Here is a 24,798-nt window from a genome sequence, read left to right as displayed (position 1 = left end):
ACCAAGCTTATCTAATCTAGTTCTTGCCCCAGGCAGGGTGACTTAAGTCATCCCAAAGACAGGAAGGTTCATGCAATTTGTAAAGATCTTTCTGAATCCTACCTAGCTGAGAGGCAAGTTAAGCATCTCATGCCTGTCTGAGGCTCTGCGAAGTGCTCTGGAGCTTTTTAGAGGAAAGGTACGGCACAGATGCAAATTAATAACAATATAAATCAACTCAATTCCCACATGCATAACCATCTAATCCAACGAAAGGAATACACGAGGCCCCAGGCTGCAATGCCAGTCTTCTTCGGAAAATATATTTATTATTGATAGTGAGTGCAGTAAAGATGTCAGTATTCATGATCGAGAAGAGGTTGTATAAGCCAAGGTTGCCTTTATGTTGATAAAAAATGCCTTATTTCCTTGTAATCATAAACATTATTCCAGTAAAAGAGGTACATTTCTCTCTCCTTTTTGTTTTACTTATATGATCACCATAATAAGTTAAAATGAACTAGCTCTTATGTAGTCAGGGGAGAAAAGAAAAAAGAGAATATCAACACACCAGAGCCCGGAAGACTGCACCAAGCCCTGCTGGGCTGAGATGGGAGGTTTGGTGCCCTTTCCCCTGCCCCGTTCCAATTACCTTAGCCCCCATCCCAACCCCCAACCCCAGCTCTGCTGGAATGAAGATTCACCCAACCCTGGAGCTTGGTGAGAAGAGAAAGTTGAATAGAAAGTCAGATAGGTGGAGAGGGCTGCCTTTCTCTTTTCATCATCGTGAGCAGGGCTGACTAACACTGCAGTGTGTCCTTGCCGGCTGATACCTGATCTAGGCCTTGGCTTTTCAAACTGCAGCTGATCAAACTGGGATATGCTTCGGCTGAATCTGCTCTTTGGTGCTTCTCTTTAATCGTCTTCTCCTTAAATGGGTTACTTTCTTACTAGGAAAAAAAAAAATGTTCCGCCTCTGGAATTAACGTTGAGGAGTTCTGCTTGTTCTAAAAGTTGACTTTATCCTCCTTTCTCAAGCATGCTCTGCAAGAGAAATAGAAAACATGAGTTTTACCAGCAGAAGGAGGGATCCCCAAAACGGCAATCACTATTTAGTACTATTTATGTTACTTTTCCAAGATCTACTCAAAAACACATAAAAGCTACATGCTTCTTGGTCTCAAAATATTATTACCTTTAATGAACAGCATTGCTTAATCATGCATAATCTCTAAATGGCCCCACCCCCACCACCATTACCAAGCTGAACTCAAGAGTGAGCACGGCCTGGATCACAGCGGGGTGTGGACAGGTGTGCTGTCTCACGACCAGGGGCATTTGGAAATGTGTGTTAGTATTTCTGGTGGCCACAGGGACTGGGTGAAGCTCCTGCAAGGCAGCAGGGGTGGGTGTGACGGGTGGAGGGTGGTGGGTCAGGGGGGCGTAAAGGTTAAACCCCCAAGACTCCGAGAGGGCAAGAATCTCTCCCAGAAACCTCTGCCCACTCCAGGCAGAACACAGACACTTGTGAGCCTGTAATGCCGGACGGAGCTACGAAGATAAGTATCTATTCTGAAATAGCGAAAATGGCCCTGGCATCCTATTTAGTTCTTTACTTTTGTGACCGGGGGAAGGGGGTGGTAAATAGAAGAGTTCTCAACCATCAGGTTAAAACTCTATAACTAGCCAGGGCAGTGGGTACACTCTTTCCATTCTCAGGAATCTTTAAAAGACAAAAGTGATGCTTTTCCCTTTAGTTTTGAAATTATCCAGGAAGAGGAGACTAGGTTACCTGCAGTTCACCTGTTCACAGCTTCTTCCTTCCAGCCCTTCCAAGCCACTCACATACCCAGCTCTTAACTGAGCTCCTACTAGGTAATCTCTGTGCGGAGGGAAGTGCTTTGGGGAAACCAATACACAAGCCCATGGAAAATTAAGGCAAAATATAATGCAATAATTCTCTATTTTAAAAAACATACTTGCTAAATATATGCTAAAATTAATCTTGCTGAATAAATAACATACACACCCAGTACAAAATTCAAGATAAACAAAAGAATATGGAGGAAAAAGTAATTTTTTTTCCTCGCACCTGCTTCCCAGGTTCTTGGGTATCCTTGCAGAGAAGGTAATAGTTCAAAGAGGAATGGTTCTAACTCGTTCAGAGGAATAGAATTCTCTAGAACTGGAGTGGTCAGAGGAAGCTTCTAAAAGGATCTTTCAGACCATTTCTCTGAGTCTTTCAAAATCTAGACAGAAGGAAGGCCCAGGAGCAGGCTGGGGAGGGGTGAGGGCAAGGAGCAGCAACAAGGATTCAGAGGTAGGAGCAAGCCCAGTATGTAAGGAGGGCGGAGAAACACCCGCCTAGCCAGAGGAAAGACAGGGTGTACAACCAAGGATCTAAAGAGTGTCCAAAAAGGGCCCAGAGTGAGAGTCCGTTGGCTTTCTGGAAAAAAAAAAAAAAACCTGTTGGCCTCTGGAAAAAACCTGGGAATCCAACACATGTCTTTAAATATGAAAAAGTCATTTAGGAGGGTTACCCAAACCTCCTTGGCATAACAGGTCCAACAGATAAGAGTCTGGAGGCAAGAAGACCAGGGCAGAGGCAGATTAGGAATCAAGGGTGGGAATGAGAAATAGAGCTGTGACAGGCATAGCTAGAAAAGCAGAAGTGGTGAGACTTAAGGTGTGGTGATCCTCAGTGAAAGGGGGAATAATGGTGAAATTATTCACCATTAAGAGAAACAGAAAAGTCAGAGGTGGGGGGGGAGCCAGCCTGGGAATGAGGGAAAGGACTTGAATTTTGGGTTTGTAAGAAATCTCAGATGGAAATGTCTAGAAGGAAGTTACAGCGTTGGGAAGAGATGTCAACATTTAGAGATAAAGATGTAAAGCCAAAGATGAAGAAAAATGATTGAAATAGCCGAACAGAAAGAGTGGAAGGACATCTAAGAGAGCGTGTTGGGTTACAAAGCACAGGACAAGTAGATTATCCTAACTTATCCATGATTATAGGTTGCTAAGGAGTCTATGTCCATAGGGCACAAAAGACCAGATACAAAAGCAGGCAAACTAGTTTAGAGAGAACACATACAGAAATGGTCGCAGAAGATGATAATGAGAAAAGCCAGGTGCATCTAGAGAAAACAGGAAAGACAAAGCAGGTAAAGCAGAAGACTTTGCTCAGCAAAACTGTCTTACAGAACAAACACCACGATATGAGACTACTCTCAAAACCATCATCCACATACGCTCTGTATTTATTGGGAAAAAAAAAAAAAATTGAGCACCTACGATGTAAGAGTCAGACCAGACCATGTCCCAGTATCATAGTGTCTCATTTATCCTCTTGTGGCTTGATCTGTGTGAGACAACAACCGTGGGTCCAATTATTTGGACAGGAAATGATGAATTCCAGATATACAGATACTCTTACCACAACACTGTGTGTTAATACAAAATAGAATCAGAATAAAGTAGACTTATACTCGGCCCATCTAAACGCGTTCCGTTATTAAAGAAAATCGTAACCTTATGAGTGACGCCACTTTGCATTTTGAGAGTTATATACCCACTACTTTCTTCAACATACCAATGGGAACTTTAAGCTATTATCCACCTGGTCAAGATTACAGGGCTGTGCCTCATTTTATAGTTGAGGTCCTATGGTTATGACAGCTAGTGACCACAATATAATTAAAGCAATAAAGTGTTTTTTGAGAGTCCAGGGAATCTTTTTACTATTCTTCTTTCTGTAACCCCAACCGAATATACAAGGGTATATTTCCCAGCCAAATTATATAATGTTAAGAGTATCAGACTCTCTTTAATCCTCGAGAGAGACAAGCTAGGCCCTGGCCGGTCTGAAGATCAGCAGGTCAGTCTAACGAAAAGACTAACAGGACACTTTTGAGCAAATATAAAATACAGAGAATTTACTGCATTCACAGAATAGCCTGCTACATGTATTAAAATTCTGATGTTCAGCGATAGCACAACAGTTCGGCTAATGCACGGGTGACTCCTTGAAGACATAGGAACAGGGAAGGCTCCAGGGCTAGTCAGTCTATACCCTTGTTGTAAACTGCACTCCGCTGCCACCAAAGGGTGGCAGAGGTGACAGAAATCCTCCTCACTTCAGTCAAAGACATTCATAAATACAATGTCAAGTTGAATTCCACACCCCACCCCCCCCCCCAACCAAAAGAAAAAGATTGGCAAGACACTCTGTTCTTACTATTCTAACTATGCAATAAAACATGCTTAAAACTCAGGCCCAGTGACCTCTGGCTGGAGGGATCCTGTGGCCTGGAAAGGTCTGTGTCATTTAGTGTCACCTTATAGGTGGTTCTCCTACAGTCTCTGTATCGGTTCTGTAAGTAGCTGCTTTTGGGCTGAATTTCAACACTGCATAAATTTAACACTGCATAAATTAACATAGGAAATTCCCCGAAGAATCAGGGAGAAGATTTGCAAGTTATAAAAAATTGCTTCCTTCATTTAAGGAACTGCTAACACTTAATCTTAATGTGGAGAAAGAAATTCCTTGCATTTGCTCATCATTCACGTATAGGGGCCTGCAGAAACCCCTTTTATGAACAGCTGGGTAAATTACCAAACGGAGAGCACGGCTCAGGCATCCGCAATGCTCTCTCCCCAAGTCTCTCTCTGATTCCGGCCACCGAGGAAGGAACAATTGGCGGCTCACACCGTCAGAGCAGGGCCTCTGGAGACCACAGATTGCCTGCCGTTTCCATTTATTACAATGATCTTCACTGTTTTCCCCAAATATTTTTGTTACACAGTAATCTCATCATCTCATTTTTGAATTATGGCTTTCTTGAAGGAGTTGACTCTCATAGCCACGAGTCAGCTACTGGATGTCTCAATGTCTTTAAGAGGACTTATGGTGACCCTGGATTGCTAAACAATCATCATGAAGAGGAAAAAAAATACATATATTTATATATATATATATTTAAAGATACTATTCAGAGTGCTTGTATCTGAGCTCCCCCAGCATCTTGCTGAGATTTCAAAAGCCCCAATAAAGCTGAGTATGTAAGCAGGAGGATTTATGGGGAAGAACTGACATGGGAGTATGTCTGGGTACACCTAAGTTTTTCCCAAGGAGGGACATGAAAAGTAGGGAGAGTAGAAGACAAGGGAGTGGTGAAGACACAACGAGGAGACGGTAAGACAGAAGCAAAAGTAACCAATAAATTCAATTTAAGAGGAGCACAAAGAGAGCTTGGCCTGTGCACCAAGCACTACTCCAGACCACCTGAAAATCTGATTAGCTTACTTCCCGTGTTCTCACTTGGCTCCCCTTGACCAGCCACGGCTGTTCTCTATTCGCCCTGCTTTATGCCTGGACCTAGTTTTTCATACCTTCCCTGACAAATGCTCTGTGTAATATTCAAATTAAGTTACAAGTAATTAACTGTTTACACAACTTGCTGCAATAACAGACCAAACACGAACACACTGCAGCTCTAACTCTTGAAGGATAAGCACTAGAAAAGAAATGCCTATTAAGAAAAAAGGCGTCTATTACCATCGTAATATTTCTTCTATTAAACCCAAATTTTTAAAAAAAAGAGAAAATGTCATAGAGCGACTATTACGCCCAGAAAATGGTTTTGAGGATTCCCTGTGATAGAAGAGACTGATAACGCATGTAAAGTTTGGAACTTGGTTTGCTTTGATGGGACTCCAAGTCCAAAAGGGCCACCCCATCGAAGGACGGGAAACCTTTTGTGGAATACCCATGTGTCATCCTGAGTATGAGCAGCCCAGCTGGGCCATTAATAAACGTCATTAAGTGATAAGGATAAAGAAGCCTCTGAACACAATAAAAACATGCTCACAGGTCTTTCCAGAATATTAACCTTCTTGGCTTATCTCTGTGCTCCCTGAAGGTGGGCGTCTGTGGACATCAGAAGCAAATGCGTAAAGAGAGGGGTCCCTGAGGTGGGTGGGTGGGAGCAGGATGACTGGAGCAGCAGAGCCAAGGGAAGGTTAATGCCGATGGTGAGCCGGTCAGGGGACCATGCTACCTTGGTTCAGTACCTCCTTCCTCCCTCCTGGCCATGAAAACCAGACATGGCTCCTCACCCAAGGGTACCTAGTTTCAAAGGAGACAACAGGAGGGGAAGAAAGCTCTTCTTTCTGAGGGGCTCCCGCCCTCTGTCCAAGACCTCTTCCGATTTGTTCCTGCGACTGAACTAGGAACAAGTTCCCAGGGTCGGTCTGATGAGACCTCTGCCAGATGGCTCAGGCCCGAGAAGCAGTGACAGGTAGTGGCAGGGTCCCCAACTCCCGAAAGAGGGAAAACAGACACTTAGCAGGGCCTCTGAAAGATCGAAGACCTCTAATCCAGGTTAGGCCAATGGGCTCTAGAGCATGTCTGTCAAACTCTTGTGCTCAGTTACTTGGGGAATTTGCTGCAAGTTCAGATGTCCAGGTCCAACCTCAGACCTCCTGAACCATAATACTCAGGGATGGAGCCAGATGTGTGCATTTCAAATATCCTCCTCGGCTGATTCTGATGTCTCACCCAACCTGGAGACCTGATACTATAGAAAACAGCATGCTGGGTTTGGCACCAGGAATGGACTATTCTGGTCTGGACCCTGTCCCAGAATTTGTGAGCGCAAATTTTTCTAGGTGAGAAGATGGGATTAGGTCACATGACCTCTGAGGTCTGTCTAGCTCTAACAGCCCGTGACTCTACTCAATCATTTGGATGTAATTATAATTCATCTGAAAACAATGATAAAATACAGCTTGCTTTGGCTCTGGGTTTTTCTTTCAAGAACGTTGATTTCGAAAGCAACAGAGACTCCTGTGTTTTTAGACCTTCTTCATGCTTAGGGAGTTATTTGAGCCCTGGTCTAACACAAACCCAGGTCACAGGGGAGATACAAACCACTGTCCTTAAGAAGGCTTATGCTTCCTGCCATGGGAAATGCCTCCATATGCCCTGATCTTAATTCAGGATTTCTATTTTGGGAGGTAACCCAAGGACTGGAAGTGTCATTGAAAGGAAGAACTGGGTGAACTAGCGTTGGGCTGAAGTAAGTACTTCGTATTAAGATCTAGCCTCATTTACTGGGGTCTTGATGTCATGCTCTCCACTACCGTTGGGTGCCTTTCTGATCTCCCCAAAGATACCAGCAGGAAGCATGGCCTAAGGTAGACAACACCTCGCTTACAAGATGTCCTCATTTCCACCCTTCCTTCAGTTGATCTGCCTACTTGGCTACTGATCCACTGCCCATTTGTTGATTTAAACTTCTGCAATGGCTTACCTTCTCTTGTCTTGCCTCCACCATCTGACTCCAGGCTCCACACTGACCTCTGTCCTTTGGCATCTCCTGGGTCTGGCCCTTGTTTTTAGTCCCAGGCTTTCCTTGGCTCTTCTGACCTGGCTTCCTGCTCTGTTTCCACACTCCCTTACCACCCACGATCCATGTGGATAGGTGAAAGCCACTGCAGAGCAGGGGAGCCTAGGGCTGGCTAGAGGTAGACAGCCTACATTTTCTGATGGAGTGTATTAGCTGGCAGGCTACATTTGCCAGGCAGCACTGAGACAGCTTTTTTCAGTACACTGCCTTTGGAGAAACTGTTTTTACCCCCTCCTAGTTCATTCTGCCACTTCGGCTTCCCTGGGGCTGTCAGGAGCATCAGCTTCAAGGAAAGAGTACATAGCTGTGGGAGGCCAGGCAACATGCAGGAAAATCAGAAGTACAAGTTTAAGGCCGACGGAAAAATCTAAGAGGCAGAGCCACAAATGCTGGAGGTCCCCAAGGCAGGGGTGCGGCCTATACCAAACAGACACGTCTCTTGACTGAAATGTGCTCCTGGGTGTGTGTTCCCGTGCACACAAACTCTTGCTCTCCATGCATGTTAGTAGAATTAATCCCACAGCATCACACCTGGAAGGCCCTCACAGATCACCTAGTTCAAAGCCGTAATTCAGCAAAGAAGAAACTGAAGCCCAGGCCACCAGGACTAGACTGCAATGTTACCTACAGTATTTCCCATCAACTCTACCTTCCAGGGAACACAGAATGTTTGCCCAGAGTCCAGCCAGCTTCTGTATCATTCTGTCAGCAGCAGGCTTGGGGGAAGAGCTGGAATGCTTCGAACCGCCCCTAAGCATGTGACTCCCCCCAACACCCCGACCCCACCCCAAGCAGCCAGATGTTGCAAGAAAGTATCAGAGCAGTGGGGTGTCCAGGGAAACGGAGCAATACAGATCTGAGAGGGGATCTTTCTCTATCCTCTCCCCCCCTTTTGATAAAAGAAAACTTGGGTACCTTTTTGGTCTACTAGCAGCAAATATCCCAAGCTTCCCATTTCTTTCCCTCCTTCCCACCTGTAAGGCAGGTGAACCAAGACTGAATAGGAATCAGGTTATTGGGATAAGAACAGGTAAATCAATCGTGGGGAGTTTATAAGAAAGCTAGGAAGCTAAGCAGACGGGAGAAATAAAAGACACAGTCTATCAATCAATGTCCTGTTCCATTTTTGAAAGCCGTACCTCATACAGCTAGCCAGTAGTTTTTAAGCCTTAGAAATCATAATTACAGTATTTATTATCTCTTTTGCCCTTATGAAGAACATATAACTTAATATACTGGAAGTAACAGTCAAAATGTCTCACATCAACCCATGAGGAATTGTGTAAGAATAGTTGAAGAAAGACTGATGTGGGTAAATGGAGAAAGGAAAAACAGAGCTAAGGAATATCCGGAAATTTTCTGATCAGTAAAATGTATTAGTCTATAGAACGTGCCTCAAGGGAACTGGTGAAAGCCCAATCTTGTGAATTACTTAAAAGTGGAGTGGATTTGGTTCCTGGAATTATTCCAAGGGGAAAACTCTTGCACTGTGCCGGAAATGGACAATATGACCTAATGGGTTGTTGCCATGTTGACTATTTTCCACATTAGCATGTCTGGGTGGTTCTTCGGATTTAACAAGGGAACACAGAAGGGGAGCTGACCTGTTGGGATCACTGTATTGCAGAAGACCCTTCTAGCAAGGGGTAGAATCGGGGGTCATAAGGTTAGAAAACTTCACACTGAGAAACAGGGAAATGTGATATGAGAGCAAAGTGCTCAGGAAATGCTGATATCAAGCCCCTGTGGCCATTTTGCTGTGGCCTTAAAATTGGGCACCTTTTTGCTGGGCTGCACCTTTGTCCATGGCCTTTATAATCCCACCTCCCTATCTGTTACCTTCAGTCTCCAATACTTCATTTGATATTCCTATTTTTCTCTTCACTTTATCAACATCGTTGACATTTTCTCTCACCGCCTTATTTCTGTATTAGTGGATAATGGTTGTCCCTTCTCACACCCAACTCAAAAACCAAACACCATTTTTAATTGTTTTTGTTTTTATGGTAAGGTGTATCTTGGTTTAGTTGTTACATTTACAGTCATGACTTTTCCTGGGTTTCAAGTCTCTCGACTGTAAAACTGTGAGAATAAAACCATCTCTATTTACATCTCAGGCTGCCATAAAAACAAGCAAGAGAATGGATGTGAAATCACCTGGAAATCTAAAGTACTACAGAAATACAAGGTATCATTGCTTCTTGTTTTCTTGCCCTTTATAATGTTGTCCATCTTAGGATAAAAATACTTTGTGGACAGCTATCTTTGTATTTTTACCTGATGTTAATATGCTCCCTGATATTTGAATATAAGAGTTGTGAAAACAACAGATACCTCAAAACACACTTGCTGGAAAGGATATTAAATTATGTTGCAGAGTGGGGGAAGGGATCTCTTTTGGACTCACTAGAAATAACTTGGTGCTTTGAGATGATCTGTTTAGTGGTTTCAACATGAAATAACACAGCGGAGGAAAGAAGGAAAAAATAAGATTTACTGAATACTTTATATAAATGTAATCCCCACAACACTGGGGATAACATCACCCCAATTCACAGATGAGAAAAATCAATGTCCAAGGTCACAGAGTTGGTAAAAGACAAAGCTTCAATACAAACCCAGATCTGCCCAATGTGAACTCCCTACAGCACTGTGTGGCATATACGTTGTTACTTTGTGACAACATAGTCACAAACAAAGTTACTTTGTTTTATTCTATAAATATATGCCATTGATGCAAACAATTCAGCACAACCCAGATAGGCAGGGGAGGAGTCGAAACTCCATCCACCCTTGCAGCTGCCACTTTGGTAATGTTACAAATCACACAGTGCAAATAGGCATGTTAGTTAGATGCTAGCCAAGAAACATACACTTTGTCACAGCCGTTCTTTGCACTAACTACTACCCCCACCTCGATGTGGCACTAATATCAAGTTAGGAAAATCCATGGGTCAACTTGCAGGTCCCAGGCGCTTCAGTTAGTATCACTATTAAAGGTTGGGGCTTGTTAAAAGCATATAAAAAGCTGTCTTTGACAAATAAAATGTAGTAACTTAACGTTAGCAACATCACTTCTAACAAAGACCTTTAAAGAAAAGAATCATGGGCATGCTACTAGGAGTTACACAGTTGGAGCTTCAAGCAAGGAACAGAAGCAAGTCTCAAGTCACTAGGCTTTTAAAGAAAATACAGGCTTTTAATAAATCTTGATTATATTTTCTTCTACTAATGCTGATGTTACTTTCCAGCTATCCAGACAATACCTACCCTCCCATAAATATCAGAAATTTACAGAGTGTTAGAAATTTGCACTAAGTGGTTTTATTGTAACTACAGCAAACTAGACTGCAGAAAGGCATGCTGTGTAACTCAAACACTAGATTTAGTTGAGTCAGAAGGTCAACTGTAGGGAGTTTGTGAGCAGAAAGAATCAAGGTTTCTAATAATTTCTGTCTGTCAGAACAACCTATATCCAACTGTTAAATCAGTTAAATGATAGGCAATTACGTGACCTGCCAGATAATTTGCTTCAGAGTTTAACATTAGCTTTCTAAAGCACATGAATTACAGAAAACACATGTCCTGTGAACACTGAATTATTCTGGAATGGAGGGGGCAGGTCAAGAGAAGAGTATGGCTGAGGTACATAAAAGCGATGGAAAGTGCTGCCTAAATCCCATCTCTGATCTCCCTTTCCCTGCCCAATCCGGTGGGCTCTCCCAACTGGTAAAAGATTGAATGGTGCTTGAAAGATGGCTTCTTGTTTTAGTTTTTTGTCTTTTGTGTTCCTAAACCAGGCTCTCTGCACGAATACTTGCTGCTTACAGACCCAGAGCTGTCGGCCCCTTACCGTGCATCCTTTCTTTTGCTGACTTTGAGTACTGGCCCAGAAATACAGGGCAATGGCCTTGAGGTACAGTTATTATAAAGGACAAAGTTCAAAGCAACTGGAAAAAATATTGTTTTAGTAGGAATCTTCTTTCCTACAAGTGAATGAGCTAAACATAAGGTGAATATGGGTTTTTCCCACAACCGCCAAGATGGAAGTTAATTACTAACTAATGGACTCATTATGGCAATTCTTGATGACGACAACTAGTTTGGTTTATAAAGCTCTTCCATACACGTTAACTTATTCCGTTCTTATCACCGCCCTATGATGCTGGGCTCACTTCCTTCTGGTGCCCCATTTAACCTGGCCGGCACACCCACCTGTTTGGCCTGATTGACACAGCGCATGTACTGGTCAGCCAGAGCAGAGCAGCTGAGGGTCTGCTGGGTGTTCTGGCGGTAACACTGGAGAATTTTGGCCTGCAGATCAGCACAGACAGGATGAAACTCATACCGCCTGAAAACAAGAACAGGAACCAGTGAGACAAACGGTCTTCGATCAGAATGAAGATTAAGGCTACAGAGTATATGAAACATTAAATAAGATACATATGTTACATGTGGAGGAAGAAAGTTTCTAAAAATGATTTCTATGACATTAGTCATCAATACTACCATGAACCTCTCCTGACAGTGTAACATTCCCAACCAAACCTATACCTCAACCAGCTGAATGGTGCCAATACTCTTCAGCCAAATCAGAAACCTGAGAGCCCTAACTTCTTCCTTCCATGCCCATATCTAGTTGGTCGCAAAGTTCGAGATAACAGAGTCAGGATCTTTCTCTATATTCCCTATCATGACATTAATTAAAAATCACTTGAATCCTGGAATTAGCCAATGCCCTCTAAACTGTCTCTTAGCTTTTGCCCCTCTCCTCCTGCCTTCCAGAAGGTTCTTGCTAACACATATGTATAACTGAGACCGTATCTCTCTCTACTGCTTTCTAAATAAAATGCAAGGTCAACAGGCAAGTCCTTCTGGATCAGGTCTCCATCTGCTCTTTAGCCTTCATTCCCCGCATGACTGTGGCCTGACCAAACCACTTGCAGGGTTTGATCCATACACGTCCCTTCATATCTTTGCTCATGCTGCTCTTGATCTTGGACAGGCTCTGCACCCAGACTCCCACGCATTTCTATACATCTGGAAAATAACTACTCATCTTTCAATACTTGAGGTAAGGAAGTGTGTAACCTTCTCTAGACAGCTTCACTAGCTGTCCATTGAGGGTGGAGTCTACTATTCCCTTTTTGGTGACCCCAATGACCCTGGATTGGCTTCTTCTACCACTTTTTTCACCTTCCACTTAATACTGACTACACCATAGTTGGTGTAATTTACTAGCTTATATCTAATAAGAGGCAAATCCCAAGAAGTAAGGACTGTCTTATCTTCTTTGTGACCTCACCTATGGATATGGATACCTCTTATAGAAGTCATGCAATAAACTACTGAGAATACAAATGGGTGGAAAAAAAAACATTTTTAAATTTTCTGGCTAAAATTTCACTAATTATACTTACAAATCTCAGATTTTAGTTAGATTTGCTTTCAGTGAATATGCAGTACCAAACACAAATGTCTCCAAAAATCTTAAAATACACACTTGAAAAATGATAACAAAATCAACCAAATGAATTATACCAATGAAAAGGAAATATTCTTATTAAGATGGTAGAGGAACTTGAATTATAAGGACTAAAAATACATGGAAAAATACATAATATTATCACTTTTAATCTAGGAATTCGTATTTTTTTCAAATTAGTTTTGTTTAGCACAAAAGGCTTCCAGTCTTTCGTATCAGTTTTTTTGCAATTTAAAATTTTTATTTCTATCGTAATCTTGAAATAGCATTATTTTATATTAAATGGGTTCTTTAAAAAACCTCTAGAGAATACAGGGGGAATATTTCTCATCAATAAGGAAAAACCCTGAGTGACGATTTGTCTCATTACTTTTATCCAACATACTAAACGAATATATATTTTGCTAGTACAGAAAACTGAAATGCAAACCATGTTACTGGTCCCTGAGGGAATTTACTTCTTCCTACCGTCTGAGGAAAGTAGACATACAGGGGAAAAAAAATAATAATCCCACAAATTTTACACAACACTGCTTTTACTTTTTCATTCATTACCTTACTACTCTGCCAAATACTTAGGAACACAATTTATATCCAAATCTCTGGAGTTTCCATTCTCTCTAAGATTTTAAAGTTTGTATGTCTATGAATTCTTTCTGGACATGGATTTCCCTAATCCCCTACCATGAACATCAGCATCTGAAGGGAGTCAGCTGTGCTTCGGAAAGCAGAAACACAGGCACCACAAACTGACTGATTATAGCAAGACACATCTGGATAAATACTAAATAAAATATAATTAAGCATTAGGTCAGCTGAACCCAGAAAACACATGACTAACGCCTAAGATTGTTCATGGGAAAACAGGGTTATGTTCTATCCTAGGCCTGAGGACTATGATTCTTCTATCATATTTTAGGTTTAAAACCAAAGGAAGGAGGAAGGGGAAAGACGATGAGAGAACAACCCCGACCTTCTCTTCAGATCTTCCCCATTACCATACAAGAAAAGATTGTAAAGAACTGAGCTTCCACATGCTACACATCCGGTTTTTTTCTTTTAAAAAACTATTTGCGGTGGAATAATTCATCCAATACTATGAACTCCTTAGAAAATGGTAATTTAAGTTGTATTAAACATTTATCGAGTTGAGCTGTTCGTCATGTAAGTTAAGGTCCATGAGTTATTTATGATCTGAAATGTGTCAAAATATACTTTTATCACCACAAATCAATACTGCTCACTTCCAGGGTCCTTGATTTCCTGTCTGGTAGTCTGGTCTATGAGAGAGAGAGAGAGACACACACACACACACACACACACCTGCTGAAATCCTTTTTGTATACATTTCAATGTGTATTGACGATTAGAGAGTAGAAAGGGGGGGAAACGGGTGGAAATCAGCATAATTGTCTCCCAGTTGCTGGAGTAGACTCTGGCACATTCTTCTTGGATTAATCTGTAAGGGCAAAGCTCTGCCTCTGTATTGATCGGCAATGCTTGTTATGCTGCTCTAATGCACTGTTTTCACTCTGGGAAAATGCTAAATGAGATTACTGCCCACCATTAGAAGCCCATAAAACACAAGCCATGGCACCTTCCATTCAGGAAAAGGTTTAAAGGCATTTCCAATATGCATTATGGTAAGCCCTCCATACAGCCACCCAGTCAGCAATTGATTTCTATTGACTGATTTCCTTCCTGCTGATGGAAAAAGCCACTACTAGGCAAAAATAACAAAAGGACAGACTTTCAAGATACTGAAGAAGGAAAATTAAATCTTAGCTGCAAGAGACACTTAAACAATTTAACTTCTTTGTAGGTAAAGTAAGATTAAAAAAGGCAATGGTGAAAGAGAAATGTTAAGACAAAGATGAAATATAAGTCTGGAGAACTCGAAACAGTAAGAGAAGAGATAAACAGTAACCCAAAAACATACTTGGCAAAAAGGAATTTGTGGAATAAAGGTGATACTTGAAAATATATATTGATCACAAACAACAGAAAGCCCAGTTTTGCTATCACTTGAAATGACTGGGGATTCTGATGGGTCCCACCACGTATCCTTATGCCCTCTTCACTTTCCTTTTCCTTCTGGACTCTACACTCTGTTCCCTTCCTCCTCCCTCACTCCCACAAGCACTAGCAGCTGCCTCTGCCCTTCCTACCCCACCCCATAGTGGCACTGAGGACCACCGGGGTTGAAGATGGTATTCGGCGAGAGAAATGGAAAGCCAAAGACTTGAACACAGAATAGAATCACTCCTGGCAAGGCATTCTGTAGCTAGTGAAACCATCTTTGCTCATGTTTTATGCTAAATATTCACTGAAAAGGAACGAAGAAAACAGATCTAAGTATTTTGCTCATTACACTGACAGGGCCACTGTAGAAACTTCGGGGGGAAAACCCAGAAAAGAATACAGAAATACATTTGGGCTGTTTCTAATTTTTCAGTGCTTAAAATAACACGGTGATGGATATAAATTGTTACTGTTGTCTCTGATTCTTTCCTGGGGATAATTTCTTGTAAGTTGAATTAAGGGTCAAAGACAAATAAAAACATTTTGGCAAAACGGAAGCCGAGATAAGCAGTGTTCAGCTCTCCTCTTCAGACTCGGTGACACCCTGACACTTGGCCATCTGTTTTCGAGCTCTCTGCAGGTTTCACTGCTGCTTCCCCACTTTCATGTCTGAGAAACTTCTTTTGATGTGGGTCTGAGCTTTATATTTCGAGGAAACTACTTACCCATCTTTTTAGTTCTTCTAATATAAATGGCAAGGATAATAAGGTAAACTTCAGAGAAGAAAAAAAAAATATGGAGACAGCTCTCCTCATGGCAGTCTCCACCAGAAGGCTAAAGAAGTCATGTAATGACGATCAGCAGCCACAAATTCCTAATGCTCTCAGGAACATAGAAATCATTCATTAGGAGTACAGGTGCACAAACAAGAATCCTTTTCCTATATCTGGACCAGTAAGTACAGAGTGGTGTGGGGAGGTGGGGGTGGGGAAGGGAAGTGGAGGGAGGGACGGAGGGGAAGTGGGGAAGAGAGGGAGAGAGGAGGCCGGGAGGGAGGCAGGCAAGGAATGAATGGGTAGATGGATAGATATAAGAATGGCTGATTCTAAAAGAATTCTGATTCTTTTAACAGCTTGTGACAATACATCCCTCATGGGATCTGGTGGTCTCATAAAATGGTATCTACCACATTAAAAGTAGGCACACAACACAGCCACGGAGTCAAATCTTTAGCTCTAATTCCTATGGCAAAATGCAAAAACTCTAATTTTATTAGATATTAAGCCCAGGATTCAGGATTTCGGCTTTTAATGACACAAAACTAAAGCTCTCAAGCCCACTGCCAATAGTTAAAACTATGTAATAATCCACTCACTTATCATTTATAATAAAGCTATCATAAAATGCAGTATCAAGGAAGGAATTCAACTCAAATGTATTACCTCTTCAATTTTTTTCATTTTTCATTTTACCTTAAATTACAATATCCTAATAATAGTTTCCAGACTAAAACGTAAACAGCCTCTTTTTAACAATGCGAAATCTGAAAAACAACTCAACCTCAAGCTTTTCTGGCACTCCTAATAACTGCTAACCACCCTTAGTAATGATGCTTCTACCTGAGATCTAATCAAATTTCCACAGTTACATTAAGAGGCCAAACATCTCCAAAAGCTGCTTGCCTTCTTAGTTTCAACTTATCTCCATATTGCTATAAAATCTGAGAAAATAAAGTGAAATAAATGCAAGGGCCTTTTTTTTAACATTTATTTTCTAAAATGATGAACGTGAGCTATGATGTTGTCATCTCAACACAAAAAAATGCCAAAAGGCCTCCCCCATTTTCAGAGGAGGGACCGCAGACCTTGATGACACCTGGTCCAGCACTCAGCTCAACGAACCAATCAAGCTGGAGAGTGGATCGTTACCCATAATGAGTGCCATATCATTCAACTAGCAGATGCAACGGGGTGTCGGTAAGGAAAAACTCAGCTTCGGCTAGAGATACAATAGAGTTTATAGAATTCTATCCTCTACTCCAAAGCTTGAAAGAGCAGTATCTCTCTGAAAATACTTTAATATTTAATTTTTAATTTAATCTATGATTGACTTTGGAGAAAGAGGTCAGTATTACAACTCAGTAATCTGGATCCACAGGAGGAAGGGGACCTATCTGCAAGGATGGAGGGGAAAACATGGCCAGTCCTACTCCAGGTATAGCATCCCAAGTAAAGGGCATAATACCGGAAAAAAAATACACAGAAAGGACCTCTGGTAACCTTTCTGAGATAAAATGGATAATACGGTGTTCTCCATATACAGATTCACTGTTTAGACCAATAGGCCTCACATACCCCAAGCAGATGAACACAAAACAACCAGAACATAAAGTGAGTGAAAAGCTTTCTGGGGGTGCCTGGGTGGCTCAGTGGGTTAAGCCTCTGCCTTCGGCTCAGGTCATGGTCTCAGGGTCCTGGAATCCAGCCCCGCATTGGGCTCTCTGCTCAGCAGGGATCCTGCTTTCCCCTCTATGTGCCTACCTCTCTGTCTACTTGTGATCTCTGTCTGTAAAATAAATAAAATATTTAAAAAGAAAAAAAAAGAAAAGTTTCTGATTTTGCAATGTATTTTTCTTCCTTCTTCAGGAATACTGAGTGCTTGGAAATGACGGGGACATTAGGGCAAACGTAGGAGGAGAGTGGGAACTGAACAGGTGACCACATGAAAGCTAGTGGGGGCTGGAGCTCAGTGGACAGCAATAAACTCTGACGTTACGGGGCTCCCAGATGTCTGCTGTCTTCCTGAGCAGGCTGCTCTGACCCTGCTCTTCAGAGAGAACCCCAGGACATCCTGCCAACTTCACCAGGCCCTGAGTGAGGTCCTACTACATGGACTCACCCCACAAGGGTCTGGATTTAGAAAAATGTGGCCATGTTCTGCTGCATCTCCAAAGAATAAGGGCCCAGACCATTTTTTGTTTAATAAATATTTTCTTAAAATCTGATAACGTAGAAAGACTAATGGCCACTTGATATTAAAAAAAAAATTTTCCCAGAAAATTTCTCCAAGTAATAATGTCTTGGGCAGGTAACAGTCATTTGGTTGAAAAGATTTGTGAAGTCAGGCATCAGGTATGAGGCAGAGAAAAACAATCAGTTGGCTAATTTCAATTTTCTACCACATCATGGTACCCTTGACACATTTGGGCTACGTGTAGCAGACGTATTCTCTAAAAAGAGAGGTAAAATACTTCTTACTTACGTAAAAGATGCCTAGAATAAGAGGCGATAATTATATAGAGTTTAGGGACACAGAACACAAATGATGCCAACATTAACTCAACCTGGAAGGACCCCAAATCCACTTCTGATCGCACTTTCTTTGAACAACCCAGGATTCATGAGATGTTGCTTTCTCGAACTCATACAATCTTCTCATGAGGCGAAACGCTTGAGCTAACATATTGCACTGAGCGAGCCTTAACTTAGAGGAGTATAAACCATCCTTCCTTTTCTCCCTTTCTTTCTTAACAATGCTTGGAATATTGTTATTGCTTAATAAATGCCAAGTAATAATGCGGTAATAAAAACAGGAACTGGTGGGTTAACAATGCAGCTCCTGCTTTAGCAGCTGAGACAGCAGCCAGTTACACGTGTCCTCACCAGAAACACAACCTCCTGCATCCACACAGTAGGAACAAAACAGAATGGCAGTTCACAGACGTGGCCCTTGTTTGTAAGAACTACACTATCTGCGGAGGCATTTTCTGTTCCTTCAAAAGACGCGTAAGCCGTGACATGCAGAGGTGTCCGGGGCCCAGTGTTAAATGTGAATCTCCAAAGGACACATCCCTGTGTGAGTGAGAACAAGTCTTCTTAATACACCAAATTATTTTTATTTGTAATACCTCAATAAGGTTTCAAGGTGAAGAAATGCATTATTATTAACAGTTTAAGTACAACTAAAGAGAAGAATGGCATCTACTCTCTCCTGACTTGGTAAAGTAACTGTTTAATTAAACAACTTAAGAAATGTTAATCCTGAGCATACAACACCCTTGCATTTCTTTTATTTTAAATATGTGTATACCTATATATAATACACTGAACTTATGCCAACACAAGTTAATTTATTTTGCCCCTCCCCCCAACTTTGTGAGTGATCTCTAGTCTCCCTATCCTGTTACTTTGGCATGTTCACTAAAATTGGTCTAAGAATGGAAAATATGCCGGTTGGCTGGTTCATTCATTCTTTCATCCATTCTGTTACTCCAACAACAGATATTATTAAGCATTCGTTACCTGCCATTCATGATGATAGGCTCTGAATAAGATATGATCTTTGCCTTCAGAGAGCTCACAGTCTAATTAGGGGGCCGGGAGAGAGAAAAGTGCACATGCCATCTTATAATGAGATCGAGAGGTAAAACAGTTGTAAACATACTGCTAAGCAAATTTGGGAGAACTGGCTTTGGATAGAAAAGGAATGGAATATATAGTGTTCTAGACAAGAGGACATCTATCACTAGTGAACAGGAAGCAAAAACTGGCCTTATGATTTTCTTGAAGCAACTTTGAGCCCACTGAAGATCTGTCCAGTGTATCTAGACTACAGAGACAGATTGAGAGATGGAGAGGAGAGACCTCCTTTGACCTTGGGGATCTGAATACACCCATAATCGGGTGACTCCAAGCCTTCGGAACTCTTCTACTTCCCCCCGGAGAAAAGCTTGGTATTTGTGTTCATGACATTTGCCAACATAAGCCTGGTTTGGAGAGGCAGAAGTAGTTGTACATAGTTAAGGCTTGTAAATCCTCCGAGTCAAGTAGGAATCCATAAGGGAATAATCAGAAGCCGGGACACAGCTTTAGAGCTGCAACAATAAACGAATGTTGAGAGAAGTTCCCAGTTGCTGTCTTAGTAGGAGAGCTCTGGTGGTAACTCTCCATCGATGCTAAAATGACTCTTCAGCTTTCGTTGCTACCCCTGTTTGAGAATGACTTTTGCAATCCCTCTACTGCTTTATTACTTGATATGGCCAAGGAGAAAAAAAACTGGATAATTTGGTCCTGGATCAATGCCCAAATCTGGAGGTAGGAAGGAGGAACTGGGATAAGATGGGGAAGGTAGAAAGATACTGGGAAGCAGGAGAACATACCAGCAGGGAAATCACGGAGGAGGAGGGAAGACATTTTGGGCCAGAGGAGTTTCACTGAGGAGTTTTCTCAGTGGAGAGAAAACAGAGGGTCTGGCCGAGCATCCCAAGCAGCCGTGGGGAAGGTCAAGGCCAACAGGACTGCACATTCTAGGCCAGGGAAGTAAACTGTGCGTTTGTTTCCCAAGACAACTTTCGCTGCAATTTCTGGAAGGGATATGACACTTCTCCTCATCGCCTGTTCTTCCCGTGGAAAGTCCCCGAGTTCGGAAGAGGAGGAACTGGACGCAGCCAGTGTGGTGGCCCCAGCACAGCCAAAAGGCAGGCACCAATGCTGGCAATTTAACAGGTTTTCCTGATAGAGTATAAGACTCTCCAGGCAAATGTAATGAAACACTGAATACAACCTCCCAGAGATAAGCCTTCCATATTTGAAGAAATATACTTCACAGGCCTTATTACATCATTTTCATCAACAAGATCTAACTATTATAATATCACAGAGTCACAGAATCCTCTGAGTAGTATGGTACCAGCAGTCTGCACAGAAATATGGTTGGGCATACACATTCGAGTTAAGCTCCTATTTTTAGTCTCTTAACAATTTTTCAGAAAGAATTACCCTTTGGGATGGATTTCTTATGCTCTTCAGCTGAGGGGATGCTTGGGGGGAAGGGCGGGGAGACATTTGGTGACATCCCATTTGAGTCACCCAAGCATAAAAATACACCCCACTCTCCCCACCTCTTCCCTGCTGGGATCCCATGTGAGAGAGTGCTCTTCCTACTGAGAGAAGTCAAGAATAGCTTCATTTTTAAAATTTCAAAGCTGTCCCAGAGCTCATTGTGGACTGCGGCACACCCTAGAACAACTAGGTAGAGACCAAATGTTCCTTCTGTAGTGACACAGTGAGCTGCGTCACCGGAGGTGAGACTCCTTCCTCCACTACGCTGGGAAAGCAAGAGCCAACTCCCAGACACACCCAGGAAGGCCTGTGGCTGGCTCCCTTAACTGTAAGAGCTGCGAATGTATTTTAGTGACAAGTGAAGGAAAAAAATCACCCATACTGATCTGCCCTCTAAGTGCTGGAGTGCTAGAAACAAGGAGTGGCGGGGAATCGCAGGTGGGAAGGAGACAGAGCGAAGCCTGTTGGTTCTCCCTGCCATGGGGAGGACTTGAACTTGAATGGGAGGACTTGAAGGGAAGAGTGCGTAAGCACTGCCACTGGACGCCGGAAGCCCCTGAGTGGGGCACCAGGCCACACCAGCAGACCTCTGGGGACTCGGGGCAGCCAGGCAGGGAAAGGCCACATGGGCATCACAGTGATGGCTGTAGTGTACACACCGCAAAGGAGATGCTACAGGGTGTGTAGAAACAAAAGGAGGGAGAAAAACACAGCTCCTTAAAGACACACCCTCACAGAAGTCACGGGTAAGAAAAGCGCTGCACTGTTCTGAGGGGGAAAGGGTCTCTCCCGGGTGGGGGTAGCATGGGAGTGAGCGGAAAAGGAGACGGGATAACAGAAGGCCCTTGAATGAAGGATGGGACTGCAAGAGGACAGAGGACATTTGACAGGGGCATATGTGAGCCCCAGTCCAAGCTCAGTGGAGCCAGACACGTTCAGGGGACCGGGGCTGGAGGCGGGGCTTGTAGAGGCGAGAGGTGATGCTGGAAAGGACGGGGTCGGGGCTGGGAGAGAATGCCGATAACAGACAGCATGCTTAGGGTCTACTCCTCAGCTGATGGCAAGCCACCAGCCTTGCCAAACGAGGGGGTGAAGTTATAAAGTTGTCACCATGAAAAGGCTGACCTGTTATGAATAAACCAGATGGATGGCAGAGCGACCTGACTAGTCCGGAAGGTCAGCAGAGCACTCCCTAGGTACAAAAACAGGCCAGAAGGGCAGCCCTGGAAAGCAGGAATGGATGCACCAGCATACAGGACATGGGGGTCAGGGGAGGGAAGAATGAGTGACACACACGGCTTAGGGCCGGAGATTTACAGAATGGAAGTGCTCAGAGATGCCAGGAACCCCAGGTGGACAGGTGTGGAGCTGGAGCTGAGCACGGGGCAGGGTTGTAAGCACACGGGAGATCCCCAAGCAAGACACAGGGGTTGCTGAGACAGAAGGCAGGATGTGCTATGGGAGCATCAGCCTCGGTGAGAGAGAGGCAGGGAAAGGAGTGGGAAGGCCCCAGAGCTGAGGGTGGAGGGAAGAACTGCGCCACAGACTGTCCCAGGTAGGGGAGCTGGGGAGGGCCGAGTCTCGACAGAGGAGACTGTCAGCAAGAAGGCTGATAAAGGGCCAAGGTATTTGATCCCTTGCAATTTGGAGAAACAATTTCAGGAACAGGCAGTAAGGGAAATGGAAGGAGCTCCTTTAATGGGGTACAACTGGCAATGGGAAAAAGGGAAAAATATGAAACAGGAAGATTACATCTGGCTGGAGATGTGGAGGTCACAGATGACATGGAAGGATTTCGGTAGGGTCTTAAAGAATAGGAAAGGCGTAGGCAGTTAAGGGAGGGGACAGAAAGGAGCTCCAGGCGGAAACGTGAAGGAAGTAAAGGCAGTGATGTCACTAATAAACTTTTTCTTTCCAAAATCCCTATGGAAAAAAAAAAGCCAAACACTTTCAACAGACACATTCCAGGAGCAGACAAAGGAATTCCCAACAAGGACAGTCACAAGTGAAGGTGTGCTCAGAAGTCAGGAAACAGGGAAGGCTGTGTGAATAAAGGAAAGTCTCCCATAGTCTTTTAAAGGCAGGCAAGAAGGGCAGAACGCAGGGCCCAGTCCCCGCAGACGTGGTGCGATCACAGAGAAACACAGATTTCCTGGTTAAAACAAGAAATCCACCGTCAAGAATGCAAAAAATGGGGTTGGTGAGGTGCAAGTCAGTAGTGTGCTGAGAAGTCTCAAAGGCTCGTGACAAAACACAGATCTTGTGAGAGTACAGGAGACAGAATCTGCCCCTCAAGGCGTCACTAGGTACAGGTGGAGAAGAGCAGAGATGGGCCTGCAAACCCGGCACGCAGGAGTGTCTGGGAAGACCAAAGCGACTCCTGACACTGACAAGGGACCGGCCAGAGACCCTCCTGTAATCCCCCACCCCTCCACTGGACTTCCCCCCACAGCACTTTCTTTCATACATAAAAGAAACGCACTGGAGGCAGGATCTGGGTGTGCATTTCCTGGTGGGTCTTGTCCTCATGCTCACTGCGTCTTGTATGGTCATTTTGAGCCCCTTCTTGCTCTCCAAAACAGACATACACTGAAACTAATGGTTAAGGGTTCACAGAAGATGGAGAAAGCCCGGCATAAAGTACATTTGAAAAAGAGGAGTTTATGGGTGTTAGTCAATGACAGTTACTTATTCTCTGTAAGTGCACCATGTACTCAAGTTCAATTTACGTTCAATCACATAGCATGTGTATGCTGGCGTATGCACAGGTAACAGGAGTTGCTTCAAAGGCGAGGACTTGGACAGGAGGTCATGGACTTGAGGAGGAGGTCTACTTTTGCATGTGACATTTAAATCTTCATTCACAGGCATATGTTGCTTCTCAAGAAAGAATTCATTTTGAAGATTACAATGCCATATTATCTACAGATACTTTGGATGCCCTGAAAAATAGGTACAAGAAAGGCTGCTTTCCCATTTCTGTGAATCCGTAGCACTTAATAGACAGCGCTGAGACACCAGGTAAGAAATCCCTCATGCCAACTCTACACAGAGACAAAAATGTGAGCTGGGTAATGATTCACAATGCCTTCACACGTCATAGCCCTTCTGGCTTAATATCTCAGCAACCTTGTGAGAAAGAAGGACAGAGAAACCACCCGATTATTTTGAGTCACGGGGTAAGCCATTGGGAATAAAACCTAAGAGCGGAAAGCCTGAAAGCTGCATCCATCCATGAAATCCTTGTCTGTCAGGGAGGTTGGTCCCCTCCGTATCCTCTTCCCTGTGCTTTCCCCCACCTTGCTCCCTCTCTTAATTGTGCGTGATCCCCAAAGCTCAGGTTTTCGCCCCTGTTGTCCTTCCCTCTTTGGGGGCTCCTATTGCTTTCTGTGTGACAGAATGGGTTTTCTAGTTGCTCTCCATCAGTAAGTAGCTGCGCCATCTTTGGCTTCTTTGGGCATCAAATCTTTATAAAATACACAGACAGAAATCTTCCCCACCTGAAGCTAGGGACTAGATCCGAAGGTCCTCTTATATTCCCTCTAACTCAAAGACCTTTTTTTTTTTTTTTTAAAGATTTTATTTATTTATTTGACAAAGATCACAAGTAGGCAGAGAGAGAGGGGGAAGCAGGCTCCCTGCTGAGCAGAGAGCCCAATGCGGGGCTCGATGCCGGGACCCTGGGATCATGACCTGAGCCGAAGGCAGAGGCTTTAACCCACTGAGCCACCCTGGTGCCCCAAAGACCTTTTTTGATTTGACCAATTTATTTGATTTCCAGTTCCTTATGCAAACAAGATTTTCCTTCCATTTTTCACCAAGAGCAATACTGTTAGCTCATCAGTAGGGATTACATTTTTGCTCTTTTGTGCTCTTCATACTTTATATTCAAGAAGTCACTGAGACTGTTAGTTCCTCCTTTGAAAAGTCTTTCACTTTCAACCATTGCTTGGTTCACCTTAACAGTGCCCTAGGCTAAGCTAACAGGTCACGCACAGCCTGCTCTTACTACTGCCCTCCGAACAGTCTCTCTGCCCTCTGCGGCCTTCTCTTCAAGCTCATC

General features: G+C 43.2%; 1 protein-coding gene across 3 annotated transcripts in view; it reads right to left on the bottom strand.

The window, feature by feature from the left end:
* Positions 1 to 275: 275 nt before the first annotated feature.
* The window catches only part of CHCHD3 (coiled-coil-helix-coiled-coil-helix domain containing 3), a 286,910-nt gene continuing 262,387 nt past the window's right edge, over positions 276 to 24,798 (bottom strand). For 2 of the 3 annotated variants that reach the window (XM_046021608.1, XM_046021611.1), the window contains 2 exons: positions 11,604 to 11,739; positions 276 to 1,023 (listed from right to left, as the gene is read on the bottom strand). In XM_046021608.1, coding sequence (XP_045877564.1) covers positions 1,000 to 1,023; positions 11,604 to 11,739 — 160 coding nt within the window. In that variant the 3' untranslated portion in view covers positions 276 to 999. Of the gene's footprint in view, positions 1,024 to 3,273; positions 3,341 to 11,603; positions 11,740 to 24,798 lie in introns of all 3 variants that reach the window. The other variant, XM_046021609.1, reaches the window with a different exon arrangement.

The sequence above is a fragment of the Meles meles genome, chromosome 10 (genome assembly GCF_922984935.1).
Source record: "Meles meles chromosome 10, mMelMel3.1 paternal haplotype, whole genome shotgun sequence".
Taxonomy (NCBI): domain Eukaryota; kingdom Metazoa; phylum Chordata; class Mammalia; order Carnivora; family Mustelidae; genus Meles; species Meles meles.
The sequence above is the reverse complement of the archived record's forward strand: the minus strand, read 5'-3'. Positions and strand labels throughout refer to the sequence as shown.